General features: G+C 42.2%; 1 protein-coding gene across 1 annotated transcript in view; it reads left to right on the top strand.

Annotated features, from left to right (window-relative positions):
- The first annotated feature begins 329 nt into the window (after positions 1-329).
- Positions 330-25,855, top strand: part of LOC111956566 (cadherin-2-like) — a 113,292-nt gene continuing 87,766 nt past the window's right edge. Inside the window, 2 exon segments of the mRNA XM_070436827.1 lie at positions 330-616; positions 2,809-2,920. Coding sequence (XP_070292928.1) covers positions 560-616; positions 2,809-2,920 — 169 coding nt within the window. The 5' untranslated portion in view covers positions 330-559.

Here is a 25,855-nt window from a genome sequence, read left to right as displayed (position 1 = left end):
GTAGAAACCCAAGTGTGTCATTCATTTGGATAAAGCTCAAAATAATAATTCATTCATAGGCCTAATATAAAAATAATGCAAGATTAAGGGCATGTATTTCAATCTCCCAGCCTGAGCTTCCCCTAAGATTTTCAGGCAGCGAGAGGAGGGCAGCAGACTGGCGATAAAATACTTAAAGTGCTTTTCAACAGATTGTATGTTTGTTTTTAGAAAGGAGAAGGAGGAGTTTCGAGACGACGGAGTCTCAAGGAGCCACATTGTGTTTAGTGAACTTGGCGAATTGACCAGTAGGGAGAGACAGTGAGAGATCCTGGCACAGCGACAGGGTATTTTCTGTTGGAGGGACTGTATGCATGGGAAGGAGTAGCAGCCTCAGTACCAGGCGGTGATCTCAGATCGGAGCGGAGAGTGGATAGGGGAGGCTGCTACATGCTGCTGCCGCTGCCGCCTTTGTTGTAAGCAGGGAACGTTTGGTTTCACCACTACATCCAGACTGCAGAAAGACATACGGATATTTATCACGCATTGAAAGGGAAAATACATAACAAAAGGCATATCAATGTACTTATACGAGGGCAGGGGACTGCTTCTGCTCACGCTCTTGGCCGCTTTGCAGGTAATGTGTCTCCGGAACGGTTTTGTTGAGTTGCACAAGACAGTTCTAGGACTATTGCTTTCTTTCTGTGACGATGCTGCTGCTGTGATCTGTCGGGTTACGTGCCTGGTTGTCCGTTATAGCTTGCCTCCAAAAAGGCTACATGGGCATTTTTTGGGATGGATGCTCGTTATAATGCATCCAGTATTGGGAACATGGATATGTGATGCGTCAACAAATAATGACAAGATGTAGTAAATTGATGTTGCGTGAAGATCAACCCTGGTTTGCTTGGAGCCGAAAGCGCTACAGTAGTCTATTTGAAGGATGGGATGCTTTGCCATTTAAAAAGCTTCGCTTGTTCAAAATATTACGCTATAATAAACGTGGTTTATTAGTCCATATGGGCCTCAAGAAATACAATGTTTCTTCTTGAAGTATTTTTTGTTGTTGAACTCGCTAAAATGCTATACTTGCATGTTTGTTGGCTACATTTGTGACCTTTTCACGAGCCAACATGATATGGTTAGTAAGTTGCTGCTGTCTATTGATGCAGGCTATGAGTTACAAAAGCCTATCATTATTTCTTCCTAACGGACACGGAATGAGCCAATGGCCCTTTCCGTCTTGTAATTAGGCTATCAGTGCAAACAACAGTTACGGTGCACTTATGTTGAGTTTCTGTATGTTAGTGCAATCCAGAAACTCTGCCAGAGACAATGATGTGTTCGTTTTTGATTTCCTAACCACAAAATCGTCTTGACCTCAGCTGCTTATAGTGCCTCGGCAGAGTGTAAAGTAGGTTACCAAAGTAGCCTAGTCCAGCCTTGTACTTATCACATTTTATAGTTCATTCTGAATATTATAGTTTCTTCAAAATTATGTATCTTTTAATAAGTAATTTAGGCCCGACCTAGCCTACTTGAGTTGTAAAATAATAATTAAGGATTTTTTTATTTAAATTGCCAAAATGTTTAAATAATTAAAGCTGTAATATGAGAGACAGTCTAATGACATGTAGGCCCATTTATTCATTTAAAAAACGAGCTATGCTGTTCTATGCATGGCGGTGTGCTCTGTCAATTGATGATGTAGTGTGCTAGAAAGCCAGGCATACACCTCCCCCCGCCCCTCCCCCAGCATATTCGATTTCAATTCCGCTGATTAAGAATGGCAAGTGGCACGGATACTCCCAATACTTGTTTTCCGTGGAACTCTTCTCGTTTCACATTCTTTTGTTGTCAGGTCCGGCCCTTCTAAATAAATAGTATTACGTGTATTTGGGGATGTGGGGTCATATGCTCGTTTTATTTTGTTTTGGATAGTTTTTGATCAATTTGATGCCCATTATGTGCTAGGCTAGTACTAGATTATGTGTTATGTTGTAATAGACGACTCACGCTTGATGAGATAATTGTCAAACTCTAGATCTATCTAATATCTAATTTGTGTTAAATTGAATTTGTTCCATGAATGTTTGTATTTTGTTTTGGAAATAAGATAAATAAAAATAAATAAAGTGACAGATAATAATTTATTATGTAACAAATGGCAGAAATATAACTTATCGGATTCAACATCAGACCGTTGTGATTAAATCAGAGATAGAGTGGGGGGAGATGAAGAGGGATGATGATGGGGAGGTGATGAAGAGGGATGAGATAAAGAGGGATGAAGATGGTTGAGATGAAGAGGGATGATGATGGGGGAGATGAAGAGGGATGATGATTTAGTGTTTTGTTTGAGTAGACACAGGAATTCACACACACAGATGCTTTCACCCCTGCAGTTTAGTAGGAGTTTTAGGAGTTGTAGCCTATCTCTACTGTTCCTGAACTTCAAAGCATCCCGTTTACTCAGGTCAGAGTAGTGATAAGGGGGACCAGCCAGCAGTGAGCCATAGACCCAACATAGAGCCATAACCACGGCCTGGGCCTGAGTCTGGGCCCCTCTATCTCCTCAAAGAGACAAATGTGGCCTGTTCTTGCCTAGCCATGCTCCTTGGCTAATGGTTAACCCTTTTGGCCTCATTATCCTAATTGCAGTCCTTGCTATAAAAACAACAGGTGCATTTGTATGACTGTGGAGGGAGATAGAGTGGAGGGTTCAGAATGTGACCAGGAGTTTTTGGGGTAGTCGAAAGTGCATTTTAGAGGGGGTTGATTTGTGATTCTGAATAATTCTAACACCCTCCCCCCTCCTATCCCCCTCAGATTGCAACGGAGGGCAGGGGCACCCCTCCTCTGTGTCGGCCGGGCTTCTCTGAAGATATGTACGTTGCAGAGGTTCCAGAGAGTGCAGAGAAAGGACAGGCCCTTTTCAATGGTAAGTCCTGGTTTGAATAGATTTGTTTTCCATTACACTCTTCACTGCCTGTTTGTAGTATGTTTGTGCACATGTGCTTAAGTGTTTGTGTGTGTTTCAAGTTTCAAGTTTGAATGTCACATGCACAAGTACAGTGAAATGCCTTTCTTGTGTGTGTGTGTGTGCTCGTGTGTGTGCCTGTGTGTGCCTGTGTTTCATTCAACACATGTATGATGTTGAGTGCAGTCGTGGGTAACAACAAACATCAAAACATATTTAAACAATTAGCGTTGCTGTTATGTGGGCCTAAAACCCCATGTTGTTTGGCTTGTAAACAATGAAATGTCAATCTGGATAAATGTAGCCCTACTTCTAATAATTTGCTTACACTTACACTTTTTTGAACAACTGAGTTAAATAATTTTCTCTCTCCAATCTTAGCACAGTGTCGCTGAAAAACCAATGCTTAAACAGTAGGACAACGTGTTCCAGCTTACTTGCTTTTAAAAAGAGGTTTTGAGCTCTGAATTTAAAGAATTTAAAAAATGTAAAACCATTTTAAATTAGATTACTTTATACAGTACCCCTCATAGAAAATGCATAAACTTGAAGTCATGGAAAGTTTCAAAGATGGTGACCCACTGCAATTTTCTTCTGAATAGGAAATGAAAAACCAAACCCCTCTACTTGTTTTTAAATGGAACCATGGCAGTTGTAATTCAAAAAGTGAACACATTGGATGCACTTGGGTGCAAAGCACAGTCATGGAATGGAAATGTTACTTATATCTTCTATGTCTGTTTTTGTATGTCAAACACCATTCATTATTACACATAAGCTAACCCGTGGCACACAGATCAAATGGTCAAAGCATTTATATGTTGTGTACTAATCGCGGATATATGCAATAATTATTATGCAAGTAAATTATTATGTTGCTTTCACAGTCATTAAATCATTATTTCTGCCATGTTAGTGTCACGCCCTGACCTTAGAGAGCCTTTTTATTTCTCTATTTGGTTAGGTCAGGGTGTGATTAGGGTGGGCATTCTAGTTTTTCATTTTCTATGTTGGCCTGGTATGGTTCCCAATCAGAGGCAGCTGTCTATCGTTGTCTCTGATTGGGGATCATATTTAGGCAGCCTTTTCCCACCTGTTGTTTGTGGGATCTTGTTTTTGTGTAGTGCCTGTGAGCACTGCATTTGCTGCACGTATCGTTTGTTGCACGTATCGTTTGTTCATTTATTGTTTTGTTTTGCTGTGAGTTTCACATAGAAATAAAAAGATGTGGAACCCAGATCACGCTGCGCTTTGGTCCAGTTAATATGACGAGCGTGACAGTTAGCCTTAAACCTGTCTCTTATACACATCTAGATGTGTATAAGAGACAGGTTTACATACAGTACACTTAGTTTGGAGTCATTAAAACTAGTTTTTCAACCACTCCACAAATTTCTTGTTCACAAACTATAGTTTTGTGCATGACACAAGTCATTTTTCCAACAATTGTTTACAGACAGATTATTTCACTTATAATTCACTGTATCACAATTCCAGTGGGTCAGAAGTTTACATACACTAAGTTGACTGTGCCTTTAAACAGATTGGAAAATTCCTGAAAATGATGTCATGGCTTTAGAAGCTTCTGATAGGCTAATTGACATAATTTGAGTCAATAGGAGGTGTACCTGTGTATGTATTTCAAGGCCTATCTTCAAATTCAGTGCCTCTTTGCTTGACATCATGGGAAAATCAAAAGAAATCAGCCAGGACCTCAGAAAAAAAATTGTAGACCTCTACAAGTCTGGTTCATCCTTGGGAGCAATTTCCAAATGCCTGAAGGTACCACGTTCATCTGTACAAACAATAGTACGCAAGTATAAACACCATGGGACCACGCAGCCGTCATACCACTCAGGAAGGAGACGCGTTCTGTCTAATAGAGATGAATGTACTTTGGTGCGAAAAGTGCAAATCAATCCCAGAACAACAGCAAAGGACCTTGTGAAGATGCTGGAGGAAACAGGTACAACAGTATCTATATCCACAGTTAAACTAGTCCTATATCGACATAACCTGAAAGGCTGCTCAGCAAGGAAGAAGCCACTGCTCCAAAACCGCCATAAAAAAGCCAGACTACGGTTTGCAACTGCACATGGGGACAAAGATCGTACTTTTTGGAGAAATGTCCTCTGGTAATAATGACCATCATTATGTTTGGAGGAAAAAGGGGGATGCTTGCAAGCCGAAGAACACCATCCCAACCATTAAGCACGGGGGTGGCAGCATCATGTTGTGGGGGTGCTTTGCTGCAGGAGGGACTTGTGCACTTCACAAAATAGATGGCATCATGAGGAAGGAAAATTATGAGGATATATGGAAGCAACATCTCAAGACATCAGTCAGGAAGTTTTAAGCTTGGTCGCAAATGGGTCTTCCAAATGGACAATGACCCCAAGCATACTTCCAAAGCAAAATGGCTTAAGGACAACAAAGTCAAGGTATTGGAGTGGCCATCACAAAGCCCTGACCTCAATCCTATAGAAAATGTGTGGGCAGGACTGAAAAAGCGTGTGCGAGCAAGGAGGCCTACAAACCTGACTCAGTTACACCAGCTCTGTCAAGCTTGTGGAAGGCTACCCGAAACGTTTTACCCAAGTTGAACAATTTAAAGGCAATGCTACCAATTACTAATTGAGTGTATGTAAACTTCTGACCCACTGGGAATCGTTCTCTCTACTATTATTCTGACATTTCACATTCTGAAAATAAAGTAGTGATCCTAACTGGCTTAAGACAGGGAATTTTTACTAGTGTTAAATGTCAGGAATTGTGAAAACTGAGTTTAAATGTATTTGGCTAAGGTGTATGTAAACTTGTACATAGCAGAAACTTAAAGGAAAGAAGTGGTCAGTGGCCATGCTGTTTTATATTCCCAACCCCTCTCAATGGCTGTCATTTCCTTTCAACACAGCTTCAGTATCACAGTTGTGTTTGTACAGTATCTGCTCTGTTGGAAATACAACATCGAAAAGCACAGCTTGCTACATCTGACTATGCTTTTATCTGTTTCATTTGTATCTGTTTCATTTTGCTTCTATACCATATCCCTCAGAAAACAAGACAAAATCAATGTAATGTTTTGTTTAAAATTTTTATAATAATACTGACCTGATTGGAAACAGTAATTACAATGTATCATGGAAAACATGACCAATTAATAGCTTTTTTGAGGTTAACTACTCCCTAAGTAAAAGTGCTGCCACACAAACAAATATCACACGATTACAGTCACCAATAGCAGCTCTGAACAGTGCTGAGACTGAAGTAGTCAGTTCGGCTGGTGCCTAGCAAGGCAAACTTTTTTTGGGAAAAAGAAGTGGAAATAGTGCTGTTCGTCCATTTTGAGATGCCGTAGCCAGCATACACTTCCTCAAAATTAGCAAAATTAATCTAAGATAACTCATTAATTTTGATGTTTTTGCCGGGGAGATCTTAGTTGCGCAATTTTGCATCTGACTAGGATGTTTAGTGCAGTATTTCTCAAGTGAAAAAATGTGCACAAGGACGAGTCGTTTCTTGTTGAATGACAACAGGCACGTAATTGAAGAATCCCTACTGTTGACCAATCGCAGACGAGAGGGCATAGACTTCGACTACTGACTTCGACTTTCCTCTGAAAAAATGTAGTCTGCCCAAACAGTCGAAAAAACCCTTGCCAAAGTCCAAAACAAACAAAAACGTCACAAAATGTCGTCATAATATATGCACAAGCTGTTTCGGCTGGGGAGGAGCAATAGGAGGACGGGCTTATTGTAGTGGCTGAAATGGTGTTAAACGAAACAGAGTCAAACATGTGGTTTCTATATGTTTGCTACCGTTCCATTTATTCCATTCCAGCCATTACAATGAGCCCGTCCTGTTATAGCTCCTCCCACCAGCCTCCTCTGTTGCGGACGCCTTAAGAGTGACTGCCGATAATAAAAGAGGAACATACCACCAATGTGCCATCCCAGGGATTTGGGCCTTGAGGTCATCTGAACCAGAAACTAGCTCCAGTAGCGTTGGATTTCACAGTGTGTTCTAAGAAGTCACAGTCAGCTGAGAGTGTGAGTCAGAAGAGACTGGGAGGGCGAGAAGGAAGGAGAGAGAAGGAGAGGAGAGCGAGAGATAAAAAGAGAGAGAGAGAAAGGGAAAGAAGGAGAGCGAGAGGGGAAAGAAAGAGAGTAATGGAGTGGTGGTTGGAATGGAAAGAGAGAGCTTTCACTGGCCCTTCCTTATACCTGCTCTACAGCTCAACCTCCAGTTTGATCCTCCAGGTGATGGATTTCCCTCTCAGTTGAATTGTGGATGGGCCGTGACCAGGGGTAATCAGGTTCCCTTTTGTCTGCCCCACTTCACCCCTCCCCTCACCTTCCTCTCTCCTCTTCTCTTTCTTTACCCTCCCTCACCTCCTCTCTCCTCTGCTCTTTCTTGTCCCTCCCTTCCCCTAGCCCTCAGCCCTCTATGGGGAGAGAGGTTCTCTGACAGGGAGAGAGAGAGGCACAGCACCCCTATGTCATTGTAATACGTTGGCCTGGAGCTGGGACTGCATGGGGCTCAGTAGCTCAGTGGCGTGGGATGATGCTAATGAAAGCTCCAGTCGCTAATGAAAAGCTCCTGTGGCATGTTTTGAAAGACAAAGCTCCCACAGTGTGGAGGGAGTGTTAAGCCCCCCCTCCTGTTTTGTAACTCCACTTTCACCATGCTGGTTGTGAATATTGTTTTTACCAGGAGGCAGGGAAACAGGGGCTTTTTGAGAGGCTCCTAGCCACAAGAGGTGTAGTGTGGAGACTAATGCCATGACACCTTTGTGTTTTTTTCTTTCTGTGAGAATGTCTGCCTCCTGTGCATTTAATTACTTTTCTTAATTGCACCCTTAGGCCCTAAATAATGAATGAATGAGGACTGACTGAATCTAGTTGCAGTCATTCTCCTCAAACATACCTGAGTGTTCATGCTCATTGTAACAGAAAATCCTTCCTTGTTATATCAGAAATAATCTATCAGCTTCCTTGTTATATGCATGGACCTGTCCTCCTTTAGAAAAGCTATTAGCGAGTATAGTTATACTAGGCTCTCTCTGTAGAGCTGGAATAGATTCCTTCTTCCAAGTTGGGAAAGAGTATCGTTGTGAATATGACTGTAACCCTATCAGTATACAGTACTAGGTAACGGTAATACGATCACTTTGTTCTTGCGGCAGTTGACCCTGTGGTGAGTGGAGACAATAGGAGAAGACGTTACAGCCTACCCTACTGTCTCTGAAGGTGATTCATTTCAGTAATTGATTACCAGAATACACACCCTGAGTAGATCTGGGAGAACATCAGCATTCCCCTTCCCCTTTTTTGGAATGAATAACAAAACCCAAAGTTTTCTAGGCCCAAAACACATTTGGCTCTGCTTGGGTATTCTCTATAATGGCAATTCCTCCACAATAAGCAGAAGTAATTGTTTAATTATAAAGACGTAATTATTTGTTAGGTGATGCAGATCCAGAGATTAACTATTGGTTGGCCCTGGCGAACGCTCCATCGGTTTTCAATGGAATTGTTCAGGTGGCTCTGAACAAAGTTCATTAGCAGGGCAGTGGAGGGGAAAGTGAGGGAGGACAATTATTTTGCTACTAGGCCTCCTCTCCTATGTATCCGATGATGTGGAAAAGAGGATTTTAGCTCTTTGTTTGTGAACGTAAAGCCCACAGGCTCAGGCGGTTTCCCACTGTCGGCCCCAAGGGCCTCTCGTGACCTTGTCTTTAAGCATCCCTATTTGTTTAGGGCTGGCTGATACCGAGTCCCTGAGTGGAGGCCTATATAGCTACTCCCACTCACTACACTCATCACCATTCACTACCACAGCTAAGCTAACACTGTGTCACCACCAGTGAGTGTTCCTATAGAAAGGACATTTTAACATTCATGCCGTGTTCATTTCCTGTTTGATCAAAATGACTCATCTGATGAAATCAGCAGGTAAAATGGCCGGTATGGCTGGCGATGGTAGTGTGTACTGGGTCTTGGGGCTGCTGCTTAATGGAGAATTGGCTATAGAGAGCTGACATGTATTGTCCTGCCTTTCAGACTAGGAGGCTTTTTAAGCAGGATTGTAAAGTGAGTCAGTAACAGCAGCATTATTCAGCAGAGGCTTTCCTCTCCAAAACTGGGTTAATGAAAAAGCCCAAAAGCCTAATTGAACTTAATACATACTCCTCTCACAAGCAGCCACCCTGCCTCCCCAACCACCTACTTTCAATCTTTTTCTTTATTCCACACTCCCCAAGCTCTTAAGTTTCAGATGTTTTTGCCAATTAAGTGTGCTGGGCTGATGGAAGGCAACTGTGGTTACAGTCTTCTTCAACCTCAGTTCAAGTGCTTTTAACGCCAGTGCGTCGACCGTGTCCACTGAGCTGTCTGTACGATATACTGGATGGAAAGACCTGGGCATAAGAAATCACAACACTTTCCATGACTTTGTTTTTTAGTGTAGTAACCTTTCCCTGCTCTGTTTGAATAATACAAACCTCTTGAACCCACAGAGAATCAGACCCGTTTGACAAAAATAAATAATACACGTTTTTTCTGACTTTTTATGTTTTTTGGGGGGGGAGTGAGACTCCATTTGTATGGTGTTGTTGTTCTGGTTCTCTGCACTTTGTCAAGGCTCCTGATGACCCCTGGTATAGAGTACAGCTGTGGCAGCTCTCAGAAGTGCTTGAGAGGCCCGTGTGTTTGGTGAGACGTGACCCTGGTTGACGCCGTCCTGTAAATTGGGGCCGATGCTCAGCTCCAGGAAAGAGGAGGTGGTGCTTCTCCGTGTGTGTGTGTGTGTGTGTGTGTGTGTGGGTGGTGGCATGGCATGGCATTCTGGTGAGCTCACACTGAATGGAGAGACCAGCCAATGTAGGTTGTGACCCTCAACAGGGTGGCCCCATGTGCACGACACCTCTCAGGGCATGCTGTCCTGACTTGCCAAAATGAACATCTATCACTGGAAAAAGGAGAGGCGGAGCATTCAGAGGGAGCACCGGTCGGTTGGATCTCTATGGATGTTTCCACCATCCTCCATACGATACATGACAAATGGTAATGAATTAACGTGACTATCACAGCGAAGTCAAAGGCATCTGCATTAGTTATGAGAGGCTGCCTGTGGAACACTGGAACACTAAGGGAATGTGATTCTCTTCTAATTGATGAACGCCCAATAGGCCCCCAGAAATATATAATAAATTATAACAAAGATACACAAGTTCAGGGGATGGGATGATCAGAAAACACATTCCCTTTGTAAATAATGTGTATCTGAGGGTTAGCCTGAGTCAGTGTCATGGCACAGCACATCATGGTCATAGATAAGACAATGTGTAATAGCCTCGTGCAATGAAGGCTCTCACTGGCTACCTTGCTGCAGATGAGGTTGTGTAGCAAAGCACTGTCTGAAGCACTGATGTCTGTGCCAATCCTGAATTATTCAATAGTCAAACAAGGCTGCCTTAATATTCGAATCCCTTGGTGAGATGAGAACCATAAATACAGAAGAGACATCATCCTTCAGTCAGATGCGAAGAGGAGAGGAACAGGGGCTAGGAACAGCAGGACAACCAGCCCTTTATTTTTTTTCATTACAAAGATTGCATGTTACACAAGTTCCTCCATCTCTGTTTTTTAAAGTCCGACATCAAGTGCAACCCCACGACCGCACCTCTCTCCCCATCTCATTTGATGGGGGTTCTAAATTCCAATCCCCCGCTTCCCTTGCTTTAAGCCGATGCAGCACTTCTCTATCCTGTTTGCAGCACCAGTCCATTGCTCTCCTTCTCATTCCCCCCTTCTCAGTTTTCCCCCCACCAAGCGGATCAATAGATCCAGGGTCTTTGTTTGGCATGATCAATATGTTGTAATGAAGGTTGTGCTCCAATTCCCAGCTAAAGCATGGAAGAATCAGCTTTATTTTTTATTGTTATGAGAACCTATACATTTTCATCACCTGGCCGCCTGTGTTGGTTTTGCCCCATGCCACGCCACCATGGCCTAGATAACCGCCACATATTGTGTCGGTTGATTGGATCTCAGTGGTATACAGTTCCTTCAGAAAGTATTCATACCCCTTGACTTATTTTACATTTTGTTGAGTTACAGCCTGAATTCAACATGGAATAAATAGATTTTTACACACAATACCCCATAATGACAAAGTGAAATGTTTTTACAGAAATATCTCATTTACATAAGTATTCACACCCATGAGTCAATACATGTTAGAATCACCTTTGGCAGCGATTACAGCTGTCTTGCTGGTTAAACTTCTTATGGCTGCAATCCCGTTAACGGGATGATATGACAACAGCCAGTGAAAGTGCAGGGCGCCAAATTCAAACAACATAAATCTCATAATTAAAATTCCTCAAACATACATGTATCTTTTACCATTTTAAAGGTAATCTTGTTGTTAATCCCACCAAAGTGTCCGATTTCAAATAGTCTTTTCAGCGAAAGCACCACAAACGATTATGTTAGGTCACCACCAACTCACAGAAAAATTCAGCCATTTTTCCAGCCAAAGAGAGGAGTCACAAAAAGCACAAATAGAGATAAAATGAATCACTAACCTTTGATGATCTTCATCAGATGACACTCATGGGACTTCATGTTACACAATACATATATGTCTTGTTCGATTAAGTTCATATTTATATCCAAAAACCTCAGTTTACATTGGCGCCATGTTCAGAAATGCCTCCAAAATATCCGGAGAAATTGCAGAGAGCCACGTCAAATAACAGAAATACTCATCATAAACTTTGATGAAAGATACATGTTTTACATAGAATTAAAGATACACTTGTTCTTAATGCAACCGCTGTGTCAGATTTCTAAAAGCTTTACAGCAAAACACAATATTTAATCATCTGAAAACAGCCATTCAGCCACAAAAGCAAGCCATACAGTTACCCGCCAAATTGTGCAGTCAACAAAACTCATAAAAAGCATTATAAATCTTCACTTACCTTTGCTGATCTTCGTCGGAATGCACTCCCAGGACTCCCACTTCCACAAGACATTTTCGTTTTTTTCGGTAATGTCCATCATTTATGTCCAAATAGCTATTTTTGTAGTGTGTTTGGTAAACAAATCCAACGTCAGGAAGCTCGTTCACTAAAAGCTGACGAAATGTCCAAAAGTTCCGTAACAGTCAGTAGAAACATGTCAAACGATGTATTGAATCAATCTTTAGAATGTTTTTAATTTAAATCTTGAATAACGTTCCATCCGGAGAATTACATTGACTTCAGATGAGCGATGGAACAGAGCACCCTCTCATGTGAACAGGCATGGTCAAAGCATGGTCAGGTCATGGCAGACCTGACTAATTCCCCTCTCATTCGGCCCCCCTTCACAGTAGAGGCATCAGACAAGGTTCTACAGACTGTTGACATCTAGTGGAAGCCGTAGGAAGTGCAAACTCATCCATATCTCGCTGTGATTTCAATAGGATCTTGGTTGAAAATCGACCAGCCTCAGAATTCCCACTTCCTGTTTGGATTTTTTCTCAGGTTTTTCTCTGCCGTATGAGTTCTGTTATACTCACAGACATAATTCAAACAATTTTAGAAACTTCAGAGTGTTTTCTATCCAATACTAATAATGATATGCATATATTAGCAACTATGACTGAGGAGCAGGCCGTTTACTCTGGGCACCTCTGTGCACCTTTCATCCAAGCGACTCAATACTGCCCCTGCAGCCATAAGAAGTTAAGTGTCTAAGAACTTTACACACCTGGATTGTACAATATTTGACCATTATTATTTTCTAAATTCTTCAAGCTCTCTCAAACTGGTGGTTGTTAATTGCTAGACAACCATTTCAAGTCTTGCTATAGATTTTCAAGCAGATTTAGGTAAAAACTGGAACTCGGTCACTCGGGAACATTCACTGTCTTCTGGTAAGCAACTCCAATGTAGATTTGGCCTTGTGTTTTAGGTTATTGTCCTGCTGTCAGCTACAAGTGTCTGGTGGAAAGCAGACTGATTCAGTTTTTCCTCTAGGATTTTGCCTGTGCTTAGCTCCATTACGTTTCTTTTTTATCCTGAAGAACTCCCCAGTCTTTAACGATTACAAGCATACCCATAACAGGATGCAGCCACCACTATGCTTGAAAATATGGAGAGTGGTACTAAGTAATGTGTTGTATTGGATTTGCCCCAAACATAACACTTTCTATTCAGGACCAGAGTGAATTGCTTTATCACATTTCTTGCAGTATACATTTTTTATTTGGTATTTTGGTATTTTATTAGGATCCCCATTAGGTGTTGCAAAAGCAGCAGCTACTCTTCCTGGGGTCCATGCAAAACATGAAACATGACATAATACAGAACATTAATAGACAAGAACAGCTCACGGACAGAACTACATCAAAAAACAAAACAAAAAAAGGCACACGTATCCTACATATCAGTACCCATACATATAGACAAACTATTATGTCAACTTAGGTAGAGGCATTGTGCCGTGAGGTGTTGCTTTATCTGTTTTTTGAAACCAGGTTTGCTGTTAATTTGAGCAATATGAGATGGAACGTAGTTCCATGCAATAATGGCTCTATATAATACTGTGCGCTTTCTTGAATTTGTTCTGGATTTGGGGACTGTGAAAAGACCCCTGGTGGCATTTCTGGTGGAGTAAATGTGTGTGTCAGAGCAGTGTGAAAGTTGACTATGCAACAATTTGCGATTTTCAATASATTAATGTTTCTTATAAAAAGAAGAAGTGATGCAGTCAGTCTCTCCTCATCTCTTAGCCAAGAGAGACTGGCATGCATAGTATTTATGTTAGCCCTCTGATTACAATGAAGATCAAGATGTGCCGCTCTGTTTTGGGCCAGCTGCAGCTTAACTAGATCTTTCCTTGCAGCACTTTAGTGCTTTGTTGCAAACAGGATGCATGTTTTGGAATATTTATATTCTTTACAGACGTCCTTCTTTTCGCTCTGTCAATTAGGTGAGTATTGTGGAGTAACTACAATGTTTTTGATCCATCCTCAGTTTTCTCCTATCACAGCCATTAAACTATGTAACTGTTTTAAAGTCACCATTGTCATGGTGAAATCCCTGAGTGGTTTCCTTCCTCTCCAGAAACTGAGTTAGGAAGGATGCCTGTTTCTTTGTAGTGTATTGATTGGTGTATTGATACACCATCCAAAGTGTAATTAATAACTTCACCATGCTTCACCATGCTTTTTTATTTTTACCCATCTTCCAATAAGTGCCCTTCTTTGTGAGGCATTGGAAAACTCCCTGGTCTTTGTGGTTGAATTGTGTTTGAAATTCACTGCTCGACTGACGGACCTTACAGATGACCTTACAGAGATGAGGTAGTTGTTCAAAAATCAGGTTAAACACTATTATTGCAACTTATTATGTGACTTATTAAGCACAGTTTTACTCCTAAGCTTATTAAGGCCTGCCATTAACAAGGAGGTTGAATACTTATTGACTCAAAACATTTCAGATTTTCATTTTTTATTAATTTGAGAAAAAAAACAAAAAAAACATACAGTACCAGTMAAAAGTTTGGACACACCTACTCATTCAAGGGTTTTTCTTTATTTTTACTATTTTCTACATTGTAGAATAATAGTGAAGACATCAAAACTATGAAATAACACATATGGAAAAATGTAGTAACCATAAAGTGTTTAAAAAAATCAAAATTTATTTTATATTCTTCAAAGTAGCCACCCTTTGCCTTGATGACAGCTTTGCACACTCTTAGTATTCTGTCAACCAGCTTCACCTGGAATGCTTTTCCAACAGTCTTGAAGGAGTTTCCACATATTCTGAGCACTTGTTGGCTGCTTTTCCTCCAATGTGCCATCCAACTCATCCCAAACCATCTCAATTGAGTGTGCCTTGAATTCTAAATAAATCACTGACAGTGTCACCATCAAAGCACCCCCACACCATCACACCTCCTTCTCCATGCTTCACGGTGGGAACCACTCATGCGGAGATCATCCGCTCACCTACTCCGTGTCTCACAAAGACACAGCGGTTGGAACAAACAATTTCATCAGACCAAAGGAAAGATTTCCACTGGTCTAATTTCCATTGCTCATGTTTCTAGGATCAAGCAAGTCGCTTCTTATTATTGTTGTCCTTTAGTTGCAGCAATTCGACCATGAAGGCCTGATTGACGCAGTCTCCTCTGAACAGTTAATGTTGAGATGTGTCTGTATTTGGGCTGCAATTTCTGAGTCTGGTAACTCTAATGAACTTATCTTCTGCGGCAGAGGTAACTCTGGGTCTTCCTTTGCTGYGGCGGTCCTCATGAGAGCCAGTTTCATAATAGCGCTTGATGGTTTTTGCGACTGTACTTGAAGAATCTTTCAAAGTTCTTGAAAATGTCCATATTGACTGACCTTCATTTCTTAATGTAATGATGGACTGTTGTTTCTCTTTGCTTATTTGAACTGTTCTTGCCATAATATGGACTTGGTCTTTTACCAAATAGGGCTATCTTCTGTATACCACCCCTACCTTGTTACAACACAACTGATTGGCTCAAACGCACTAAGAAGGAAAGAAATTCCACAAATTAACTTTTAACAAGGCACACCTGTTAATTGAAATGCATTCCAGGTGTCTACCTCATGAAGCTGGTTGAGAGAATGCCAATAGTGTGCAAAGCTGTTATCAAGGCAAAGGGTGGCTACTTTGAAGAATCTAAAATCTAAAGTATATATACTTATTTTGTTAAAACATGATTCCATATGTGTTATTCTACAATGTAGAAAATAGTAAAGATAAAGAAAAACCCTTGAATGACTAGGTGTGTCCAAACTTGTGACTGTTACTGTAATTCCACTTTGGTATTATGGGATATTGTGAGTAGGTCAGTGACAAAGAAATCTCAATTTAATCAATTTTAAATTTAGTCTGTAACACAACAAAATGTGGAAAAAGTCAAGGGGTGTGAATACTTTCTGAAGGCACTGTATATGGCTTCAATACCTCCGACCTCTAATGCAATTTTGCCTTTAGTAGTCTAGCAGTGAGAGGTGAGGGCTGAGAACACTTTATACTGATTCTTTCACGTGATCTGGCTCCATTGCATTCCAAAGGCCATATCATAACCATGAAATAGTAATGTTGTTAACGTTTTAAAGCAAGTGCACCCGTCTGCGGCTAATTTGCACAGGGGTGGGGAGGCTGGCGCTGCCTTTTAAGGCTATGATGCTCGGCGGTGTGACTGGAGAGTACATATTTTATTTATGGCTGACCTTTTTTCTTTCCAGCGCCTCCTTATCGAACAGGTAGTCTGCTCAGTCTTTCCACACTTTTTGGGAGCAGACAGGGACTTGAATGCAGATAAAGGTATTTTTGTGTGGAGGGTGGTTGGTGGAGGGTTGACACTGGCCCGCGCTAACCCTTTAGTCTGGCTCACTTTTCACTACACAGCGCTCCTGCTCATATCGCTCATATCAGCCGCTAGCCCTGTCCCCTGTTAGACTGTGTGACACTGACATTGGGCAGCAGTTAAGGTGCCTCTCCATTGTGCCTGTGTGTGTGTGTCAGGGTGAGTGTGTGGGTGTTTKTCCTTGGCATATAATTAGCCTGTTCGCTCACCCCAGACAGTCCTGAGAGCCAGTGGGTCTCCTCTCCCTCTACACCAGTCAGAGGAGAATTCCGGAAACCACAGCTGTTGCGAAAGGCCTTGCCTTATCGTTAGTCACATGACCTACCTATCGTTCAAATATCTCAACTGACATTCAGCAGCATTCAATATGCTTTCTATAAGGGTTAACGTCATAAGCCTAGACGCGGTTATTTGAGTGTCGTTTCTAACTACATTTTCAAATAATAATTGTGTTGAATGTGTATCCATGGGGATTGGATATGGAAACAAAGGTTTCATACAATAGGTGCATGGGTCCATCCTCAGTTATTTGAAGGTTATGTGCTTTTATTGATTATTTGCTTCTGAATCACACCTGGGCCCTCCAGCCATGAACCCCTCTGGCTTGGGTTTCTGAAATTGATGTGTGTGCTTCAATTTAAAAGACTGTCAGATGGCAAAGATTTTTTTCTTTAACAATCCTTTCCTGTAAGCACTCTGTCATGAGGTGAGGTGTGACTGCGGAGACTGGGAATGGTTCCTGTGCATGGTGGTTTTGACTATAATTCAGATGTTTGAGTTTTAATTGACATGAAATACATCTGGAAAGTGCAGAACATGGCCCTTCTATGTAATGAGGTCAGGTATAAATGGCTGTATTGACCTCGCTTTCCGCATAATATGCTTCCATATATGTAGCCTAGTGTTATTTTTCACCAGTGAAACTCCAGACCTCGATGGAGGGAAAAAAAACTGTCCAGCTTGTACTTGGCAGACAACAGATCAACACAGTGGAGTGAAATGTTTATTTTACTAAAGGACCGACAGGCTGTGGTTTTCACTMGTTTTTTTTCTCTCCAGGAGGTAGGCAACTTTAGTTTGGGCAGCAGCACAGCGAACAACTCCATATCTCTTCTGCTAGATTCTAGCCCTGCTTACAGTGTTGACCCAGCAGTCGATTGAGTAGTGTAGAAACATAGTTTTATTGTGTCCCATTCGTTCATTCCCTCTCTCTGTGTTGTGCAGTTGTTTTTCTCATTATGCTGCTAGCTAGCTGAGTGTGGAGGCTAGCCCTCATGTTTTCCATTGCATCCTACCATTCATGCATCGCCAAGCAAAAAAGACAAAAAGAACAAATATTCATCGTACCACAGGAACTCACTGCTTTTCTCTCCTTCAGTGATCTTTTGTTTGCTTTAGAATACATTTAAATCCTAAACTACCATTTTGTTGGCACTAGACTGGGGTGTGGCCCCAGCAGCACATGTGTCTGATCCTCTGACACTACATATCTCACTTATCTGTGAATGAGAAGAGCTTGTTGGTGTTTAACAATAAATAAAGTGCCGGTGAGAAGAGCTCAGAACAGGACCATCTCTTGTCTGTAGGGTCATAGATGGAAATTAAACAAATATTTTTGAGACAGCTTCACTGAACGGAGARAATGCAGGGCTTTTTTATTGAAACAGAGCAAAACCAATACCTGAGTGTGTATTTACAGTGTTTTTCTTTTTTTCTTGTCAAATGTAAAGCTCAGTTCATTAAGCCCCATGCTGAGCTGGAGAGGCTACGGGAATTGACACACCATTATTTCACTGACTACAAAAGGGGACATTTGAGGCAGAGAGACATTAATTGACCCAGATACTGTAAGCAAGTTCCACATATGCCAATATCCTGCCTGGGATGAGGAGCCTCCCTGCCTCCTCTCTCCCTCGCCACCGCCCGCCTTGGGCTATGCCAACTATTGTGTTCCGGAGGGGGCTTCTATTTCAACGCACCAGCGCTTCTTTGGACGTTACTTTCTGATGAGTCGCCAGGTCCTATCCTGTGACATCCCTCCCTGACGCATCCTCCTCTCCTCTCCCACCCGTCTCCTTCCCCCTCCATCTATCCATCACTCCCTATTACCACTCCCTCCCCATCCACCTCCTATTCATGTAAGCAGTAGTGTGATGGATGAGCCCCCCTTTCCTTCATTGGATGACTGATGTGCTTTAATTGAGTAATACATTGACACTACTGAAGCGTTCTGCTTAACATTAGACTGCGTTAAAACCAACCACAGATTTAGTTCCTTATGGAAACCTTAACAACCTAATGAGTTCTAGTCATGAGCTGAGCACATAAAGCACCATTCAAATAGTGCTAGTAATATTTTTGATGAATGGCTTGGTCCGGTGTTGTTTTGTGGAGGTTTGTGTTTTTATATTTCCCAGAGGTCTCTATGCTTCAGTGAGAGCTCCTGTGTCTGGCTGAGGGTGAGGCTTGGAGGGATGGAGAGAGAGAGAGAGAGAGAAGAGAGAGAGAGAGAGAGAGAGAGAGAGAGAGAGAGAGAGAGAGAGAGAGAGAGAGAGAGAGAGAGAGAGAGAGAGAGAGAGAGAGAGAGAGAGAGAGAGAGAGAGAGAGAGAGAGAGAGAGAGAGAGAGAGAGAGAGAGAAGAGAGAGAGAGAGAGAGAGAGAGAGAGAGAAGAAGAGAGAGAGAGAGAGAGAGAGAGAGGAGAGAGAGAGAGAGAGAGAGAGAGAGAGAGAGAGAGAGAGAGAAGAGAGGAGCGCCGAGAGAGAGAAGCAGAGACCGGGGCAGGATATGAGTAACGCTGACTGTCATCCACTACTTGCTGATCATATCGAGCAAGTGCACCTCCGAAGGGACGGTTATTGATATTTGGGAACATGGTCTTTGGAGAAAAAAAACTAATTAAGTTGATTTACCTGAATATCTGTTTAATCTTGGGCATCTGGTGATTGGGAACACAGAGGCGACGGTTCATCTTTGCCTCCTGTCTCCCACCCAAACTGTTTACCTCATCAGATGAGCGGATGCGCCTGTCCGTATTACTGTCCCACTCAAAGTAATATACCGTTACCAGGGCGTGCTGACACTGCCGCCTCCCGCTTTCACACTGCGGACGTTATGATTGACCTGCAGCGATTCCTAGTTACCATCGGTGGCAGGCATATGTATACGGGCTGCTGCATAACAGAGATCCACTTCCCGCTCCCTCCGCTCACCGCCATTATCCTGGGTTTATGTTATCTCACCCTGTGTCGATATTTACTGAGGCCTTAAAAAGCGTGCAGCGTGTCGCCACTTTATTTGCTGTGTTACCGTGGACTCAGCAAGAGATGGGCTGGGGGCCATAGGGAGGGGATGTAGTCAGGGTGGTGGATGTATACTACTGGGAGCTGATAGGCCTGGTTGCTTTATGCACCATGTAGCCTATGTACTGTATGTTGGGTCTGCAGTGCAGTGTATTATTTGAGTCCTGCACATTAAATGGCCCAATGAGATATCCAATGAGAGAAAGGCTCAATAAATACATTTGATTACGGATTTGTGACTCCATTTTGTTTTACTATGCACACAACGCTTCAGCAGCTGTGTGGAGACCACTTAACCAACCAGTTTAGCAATAACAAAAAGGACATGTGTTGCGTTTGCTTCTCACATCTCATCAATCAACGTGAACCAACATATATATTATTTTTATTCAAGCTGTAAGGAGGTCTATCAGTTATGCACAGAGTGTACAAAACATTAGGAACCCCTGCTCTTTCCAGGACGTAGACTGACCAGATGAATCCAGGTGAAGGCTATGTTCCCTTATTGATGTCACTTGTTAAATCCACTTCAATCAGTGTAGATAAAGGGGAGGAGACAGGTTAAAGAACGATTTTTAAGCCTTGAGACTTTTGAGACATGGATTGTGTATGTGTGCCATTCACAGGGTGAATGGGCAAGACAAAATATTTAGGTGCCTTTGAACAGCGTATGGTAGTAGGTGCCAGGCACACCAGTTTGAGTGTGTCAAGAACTGCAACGCTGCTGGGTTTTTCAGTCTCAACAGTTTCCTGGGTGTATCAAGAATGGTCCATGCCCTGATGAATTGAGGCTGTTCTGAGGGCAAAAGAGGGTGCAATTCAATATTAGGAAGGTGTTCCTAATGTTTTGTACACTCGGTGTATAGGCGTAGTACATTTACTCCAGGGAACTATACATTATTCACCTACTAGCATTACATTCCAGGTGCATTGCTTTCTGGTAAACCTTCCAACCCCCACCCCCCACTGTTCCCCACTAGAGAGCAACACACTCAATCTTCTATAGATCCTGTGTCACTCCTTCACTCTCCCCACTAAGTGTTCTAAGCACTGTGACCTTTTGGCAAAGATAAGCTTCCTTCAGCTGACTTTAAGAGTTTGGAATAACAGCCTCAGCCATTAATTTATGCCATTGCTAACCTGAGGGCTATGAGCCAAGGTTATTGACCTTTCACGCCTGTCACTAGTGATAGAGAGACTTGGGCCTGGGAGGAGAATTAATTGGCGTTAATAAGGACCAGGGATTGGAATCAAAGACCTAGGGGCAACTTGATCCTCCAATTCTTTGTTTTACACAATTTGACCAATTCCCTTCTGCTAGAATAGAAATTGATGGCGCCGGCGGTGTTGGCCTAGAGTGAAAGTCACACAGAATCATAATGCCTTTACTCAATCCTAATGCATYTGTGCAAACACAGGGTTAAATGCGTGAACTGATTGTAAGATTAACAGTTGCAGTCCTGATTTACTTACTGCATCTCAATCTTGAGCTGAGGTCATTATTACTGGACGTGAGAAGGGATTTGCGGGGGGATTTGAAAAGATAGTGTTTCAAGGATTTTATGCAACAGCGATTTAAGGCTAGAGTTGCTTCAATGTTTTATTTTCAATCTCAAATCTTTTCTCTCTCTCCCTGCTAGCTCGTTGTACTGTGGATTGATTTGGTATGATTATAGCTGGACAACAATACAACTGAGTAGAGGGCAAGAGATGCAGAGTTTAATGAACTATGTAAAGAATGTCGGCTGGAAGGACAGGGGTCGGGGGGGATGTCGGAGAGAGACGTAGGTTGAGGAGACTGACCACATGTTATTAGGCGCTGGTCTGCCATCAAAGGCCCCAGTATGAATGTCTTAGTGGGAGGTGATGGAGGCATGCAGCACTGTTATTGGGCTCTTATTGCAGTCTCTTCTCTATGAATTTTTTTCTTGAGCTTTTTTTCCCAGTAGTCTGTACTGAACTACTTCTGTGTTTGTAATCACACAACCATCTGTGTCCCTCGTGGGGTTCAACTAAAACACTTTTTTATTGACTTTGGAGAGAGGATAATCTTTCTTAAGTGAATCCTGGATGCACATATTAACACAAGATCACTATCTCTCCCCATTACAAATATATGTTTTTTTAAAGATGACAAAAACAGACGAAGAAAAGAAAATGGGCGAAGCCAACACCATGTCTGTGTGTTTGTTATTGCAAAGTGTCCCTAGTGGGATCCATCTGAAAGCACATTTTTGATCATGCTGGAGAAACTTATCTCTGGCTGTTGGTCCATTGTGTAGTTATTCATATATGTACACATTAAACCAGGAACCTCGCTCTAGTCTGGTTAGGAAAGGGAAGAAGACAGAGGACAGAGAGAGGACAGAGAATGGATGATGCTGGCTTAGCCCTCTGAGTCATTCATTTAGCTTAGTCTGTTGAATTCATCAAGTGTTTATTTATTTGATAGATAGATACAAAGTATGAGGTAGAAGGACGGATGAATGAGGATGGTGTGTGTGTGTCTGTAGAGGGGATCCGTTCCATGCATGGAATTTATAGACAAAACATAGCCAATCTAGAGGAATATATATTTTTCAGTGGATAGTGGAGGTATGCAGGGRGACTCCATATCATTGGGCCATCTCTCCTGGCAGGAGGGATGAGGAAGTGGGTGCCAGTTGATTGGATAATGTAAACAGAGATAAGTCCCCTCTCCTGGCTCTTCACTCTCGTATATGTTGTGGAGGACATGCCAGGAAATAAGCCAACCGACTGACACAAAATTATGACTTCTAGTTTGATTGTTTTGTTTAGGGTCGGAATGAGGAAAAGGGGCCAACACTGTCTAGTCCCCATAAAGTGGACCTTATCGGATGAGCATAAAAAACAAAGCAACTGTTGGTTGGGAGGCCATTTGAATGTAAAAGGCTTGTTTTCTCTCCCACAGAGAATGCATTGTCTAGGAGTGCTAAGGTCACAGTGACACAAACAAAGCCATTGTGTTGGGTGAATCAGCAGTGTATTCTGTTCTCTATTCTGCTGTGCTACTTCCCTGACCAGCAATGGCCATTGTTAGGGCTCTTTTATTTGGTCTCTGAATGATTTGTGTTTGAATAGAGATTTGATGAATATGATTTTGGCATTGATAACTGTTCTGTATGAGACTTACAACATACAGTGCATTCAGAAAGTATTCAGACCTCTTGACTTCTTCCACATTTTGATACGTTACAGCCTTATTCTAAAATTGATACAAAATAATTACATCTCATCAATCTACACACAATGACCCATAATGACAAAGCGAAAACAAGTTCTTAGAAATGTTTGCAATGTATTAATAATAAAAGACAGAAATACCTTATTTACATAAGTATTCAGACCCTTTGCTATGAGACTCGATATTGAGCTCAGGTGCATCCTGTTTCCATTGATCATCCTTGAGATGTTTCTACAACTTGATTGAAGTCCACCTGTGGTAAATTCAATTGATTTGACATGATTTGGAAAGGCACACACCAGTCTATATAAGGTCCCACAGTTGACACAGAGCAGCACGAAGCCATGAGGTCGAAGGAATTGTCTCCAGAGCGCCGATACAGGATTGTGTCGAGGCGCAGATCTGGGGAAGGGTAGCAAAAAATGTCTGCAGCATTGAAGGTCCCCAAGAACACAGTGGCCTCCATCATTCTTAAATGGAAGAAGTTTGGAACAACCAAGACTCTTCCTAGAGCTGGTCGCCAAGCCAAACTGAGCAATCGGGGGAGAAGGGCCTTGGTCAGGGAGGTGACCAAGAACTCAGTGGTCACTCTGGCACAGCTCCAGAGTTCCTCTATGGAGATGGGAGAACCTTCCAGAAGGACAACCATCTCTGCAGCACTCCACCAATCAGGCCTTTAAGGTAGAATGGCCAGACAGAAGCCACTCCTCAATAAAAGGAACATGACTGCCCTCTTGCCAAAAGACATCTAAAGACTCTCAGACCATGAGAAACAAGATTTTCTGGTCTGATGAAACCAAGATTGAACTCTTTGGCCTGAATGCCAAGCGTCACGTTTGGAGGAAACCTGGCACGGTGAAGCATGGTGGTTGTTTTTATGTGTATGTGAATAATTCCCATCGGAGAGTTTGGTAAAGTTCAAGCATAATCCTTTACTCAGGTACAGTGGGGCAAAAAAGTATTTAGTCAGCCACCAATTGTGGAAGTTCTCCCACTTAAAAAGATGAGAGAGGCCTGTAATTTTCATCATAGGTACACTTCAACTATGACAGACAAAATGAGAGAAAAAATTCCAGAAAATCACATTGAGGATTTTTTATGAATTTATTTGCAAATTATGGTGGAAAATAAGTATTTGGTCAGCTACAAACAAGCAAGGTTTCTGGCTCTCACAGCCTGTAACTTCTTCTTTAAGAGGCTCCTCTGTCCTCCACTCGTTACCTGTATTAATGGCACCTGTTTGAACTTGTTATCAGTATAAAAGACACCTGTCCACAACCTCAAACAGTCACACTCCAAACTTCACTATGGCCAAAGACCAAAAGGCTGTCAAGGACACCAGAAACAAAATGGTAGACTGCACCAGGCTGGGAAGACTGAATCTGCAATAGGTAAGCAGCTTGGTTTGAAGAAATCAACTGTGGGAGCAATTATTAGGAAATGGAAGACATAACAAGACCACTGATAATCTCCTCGATCTGGGGCTCCACGCAAAGATCTCACCCCGTGGGGTGAAAATGATCACAAGAACGGTGAGCAAAAATCCAGAACCACACGGGGGGACCTAGTGAATGACCTGCAGAGAGCTGGGACAAGTAACAAAGCCTACCATCAGTAGCACACTACGCCGCCAGGGACTCAAATCCTGCAGTGCCAGACGTGTCCCCCGGCTTAAGCCAGTACATGTCCAGGCCCGTCTGAAGTTTGCTAGAGAGCATTTGGATGATCCAGCAGAAGATTGGGAGAATGTCATATGGTCAGATGAAACCAAAATATAACTTTTTGGTAAAAACTCAACTCGTCGTGTTTGGGACAAGAATGCTGAGTTGCATCCAAAGAACACCATACCTACTGTGAAGCATGGGGGTGGAAACATCATGCTTTGGGGCTGTTTTTCTGCAAAGGGACCAGGACGACTGATCCGTGTAAAGGAAAGAATGAATGGGGCCATGTATCGTGAGATTTTGAGTGAAAACCTCCTTCCATCAGCAAGGGCATTGAGATGAAACGTGGCTGGGTCTTTCAGCATGACAATGATCCCAAACACCGCCGGGCAACGAAGGAGTGGCTTCGTAAGAAGCATTTTAAGGTTTCGAGTGGCTAGCCGTCTCCAGATCTCACCCCATAGAAAATCTTTGGAGGGAGTTGAAAGTCTGTGTTGCCCGCAACAGCCCCAAAACATCACTGCTCTAGAGGAGATCTGCATGGAGGAATGGGCAAAATACCAGCAACAGTGTGTGAAAACCTTGTGAAGACTTACAGAAAACGTTAGACCTCTGTCATTGCCAACAAAGGGTATATAACTTTTACTGCCTCAGAAACCCGGATCCGGGAGCACCCCCCACCCCCCACACACTGATTAGCATAGCTAGCATAGCTTCAAAAGTAGATAGTAGCATCTAAATATCATTAAATCACAAGTCCAAGCCACCTAATGAAAGATACAAATCTTGTGATAAAGCCACCATTTCAGATTTTTAAAATGTTTTACAGGGAAGACACCAATATGTAAATCTATTAGCTAACCACGTTAGCAAAATACACCACTATTCTAACTCCATCAGTTTCTTACTCCTTCAGGTGCTATCACCAATTCGGCTCAACTAAGATATTGATAGCCAATAACCTATAAAAAAAACCATCAGATGACAGTCTGATAACATATTCATGGTATAGGATAGTTTTTGTTAGAAAAAAGTGCATATTTCAGGTAGAAATCACAGTTTACAATTGCACCGACCATCACAAATTGACTAGAATTACTAGATAGAGCAACGTGTATGACCAATTTACTCATCATAAAACATTTCATAAGAATAGACAAAGCATAGCAATGGAAAGACCCAGTTCTTGTGATTTCAGACCATATTTCAGATTTTCTAAGCGTTTTACAGCGAAAACACAATAAATCGATAAGTTAGCATACCACATGTGAAACGTTACAAGAGCATCGATTCCAGCCAAAGAGCGCTATAACGTAATCACCGC

Source organism: Salvelinus sp. IW2-2015, linkage group LG32 (genome assembly GCF_002910315.2).
Source record: "Salvelinus sp. IW2-2015 linkage group LG32, ASM291031v2, whole genome shotgun sequence".
Lineage (NCBI taxonomy): Eukaryota > Metazoa > Chordata > Actinopteri > Salmoniformes > Salmonidae > Salvelinus > Salvelinus sp. IW2-2015.
This window is presented reverse-complemented; position numbering and strand designations above follow the sequence as displayed.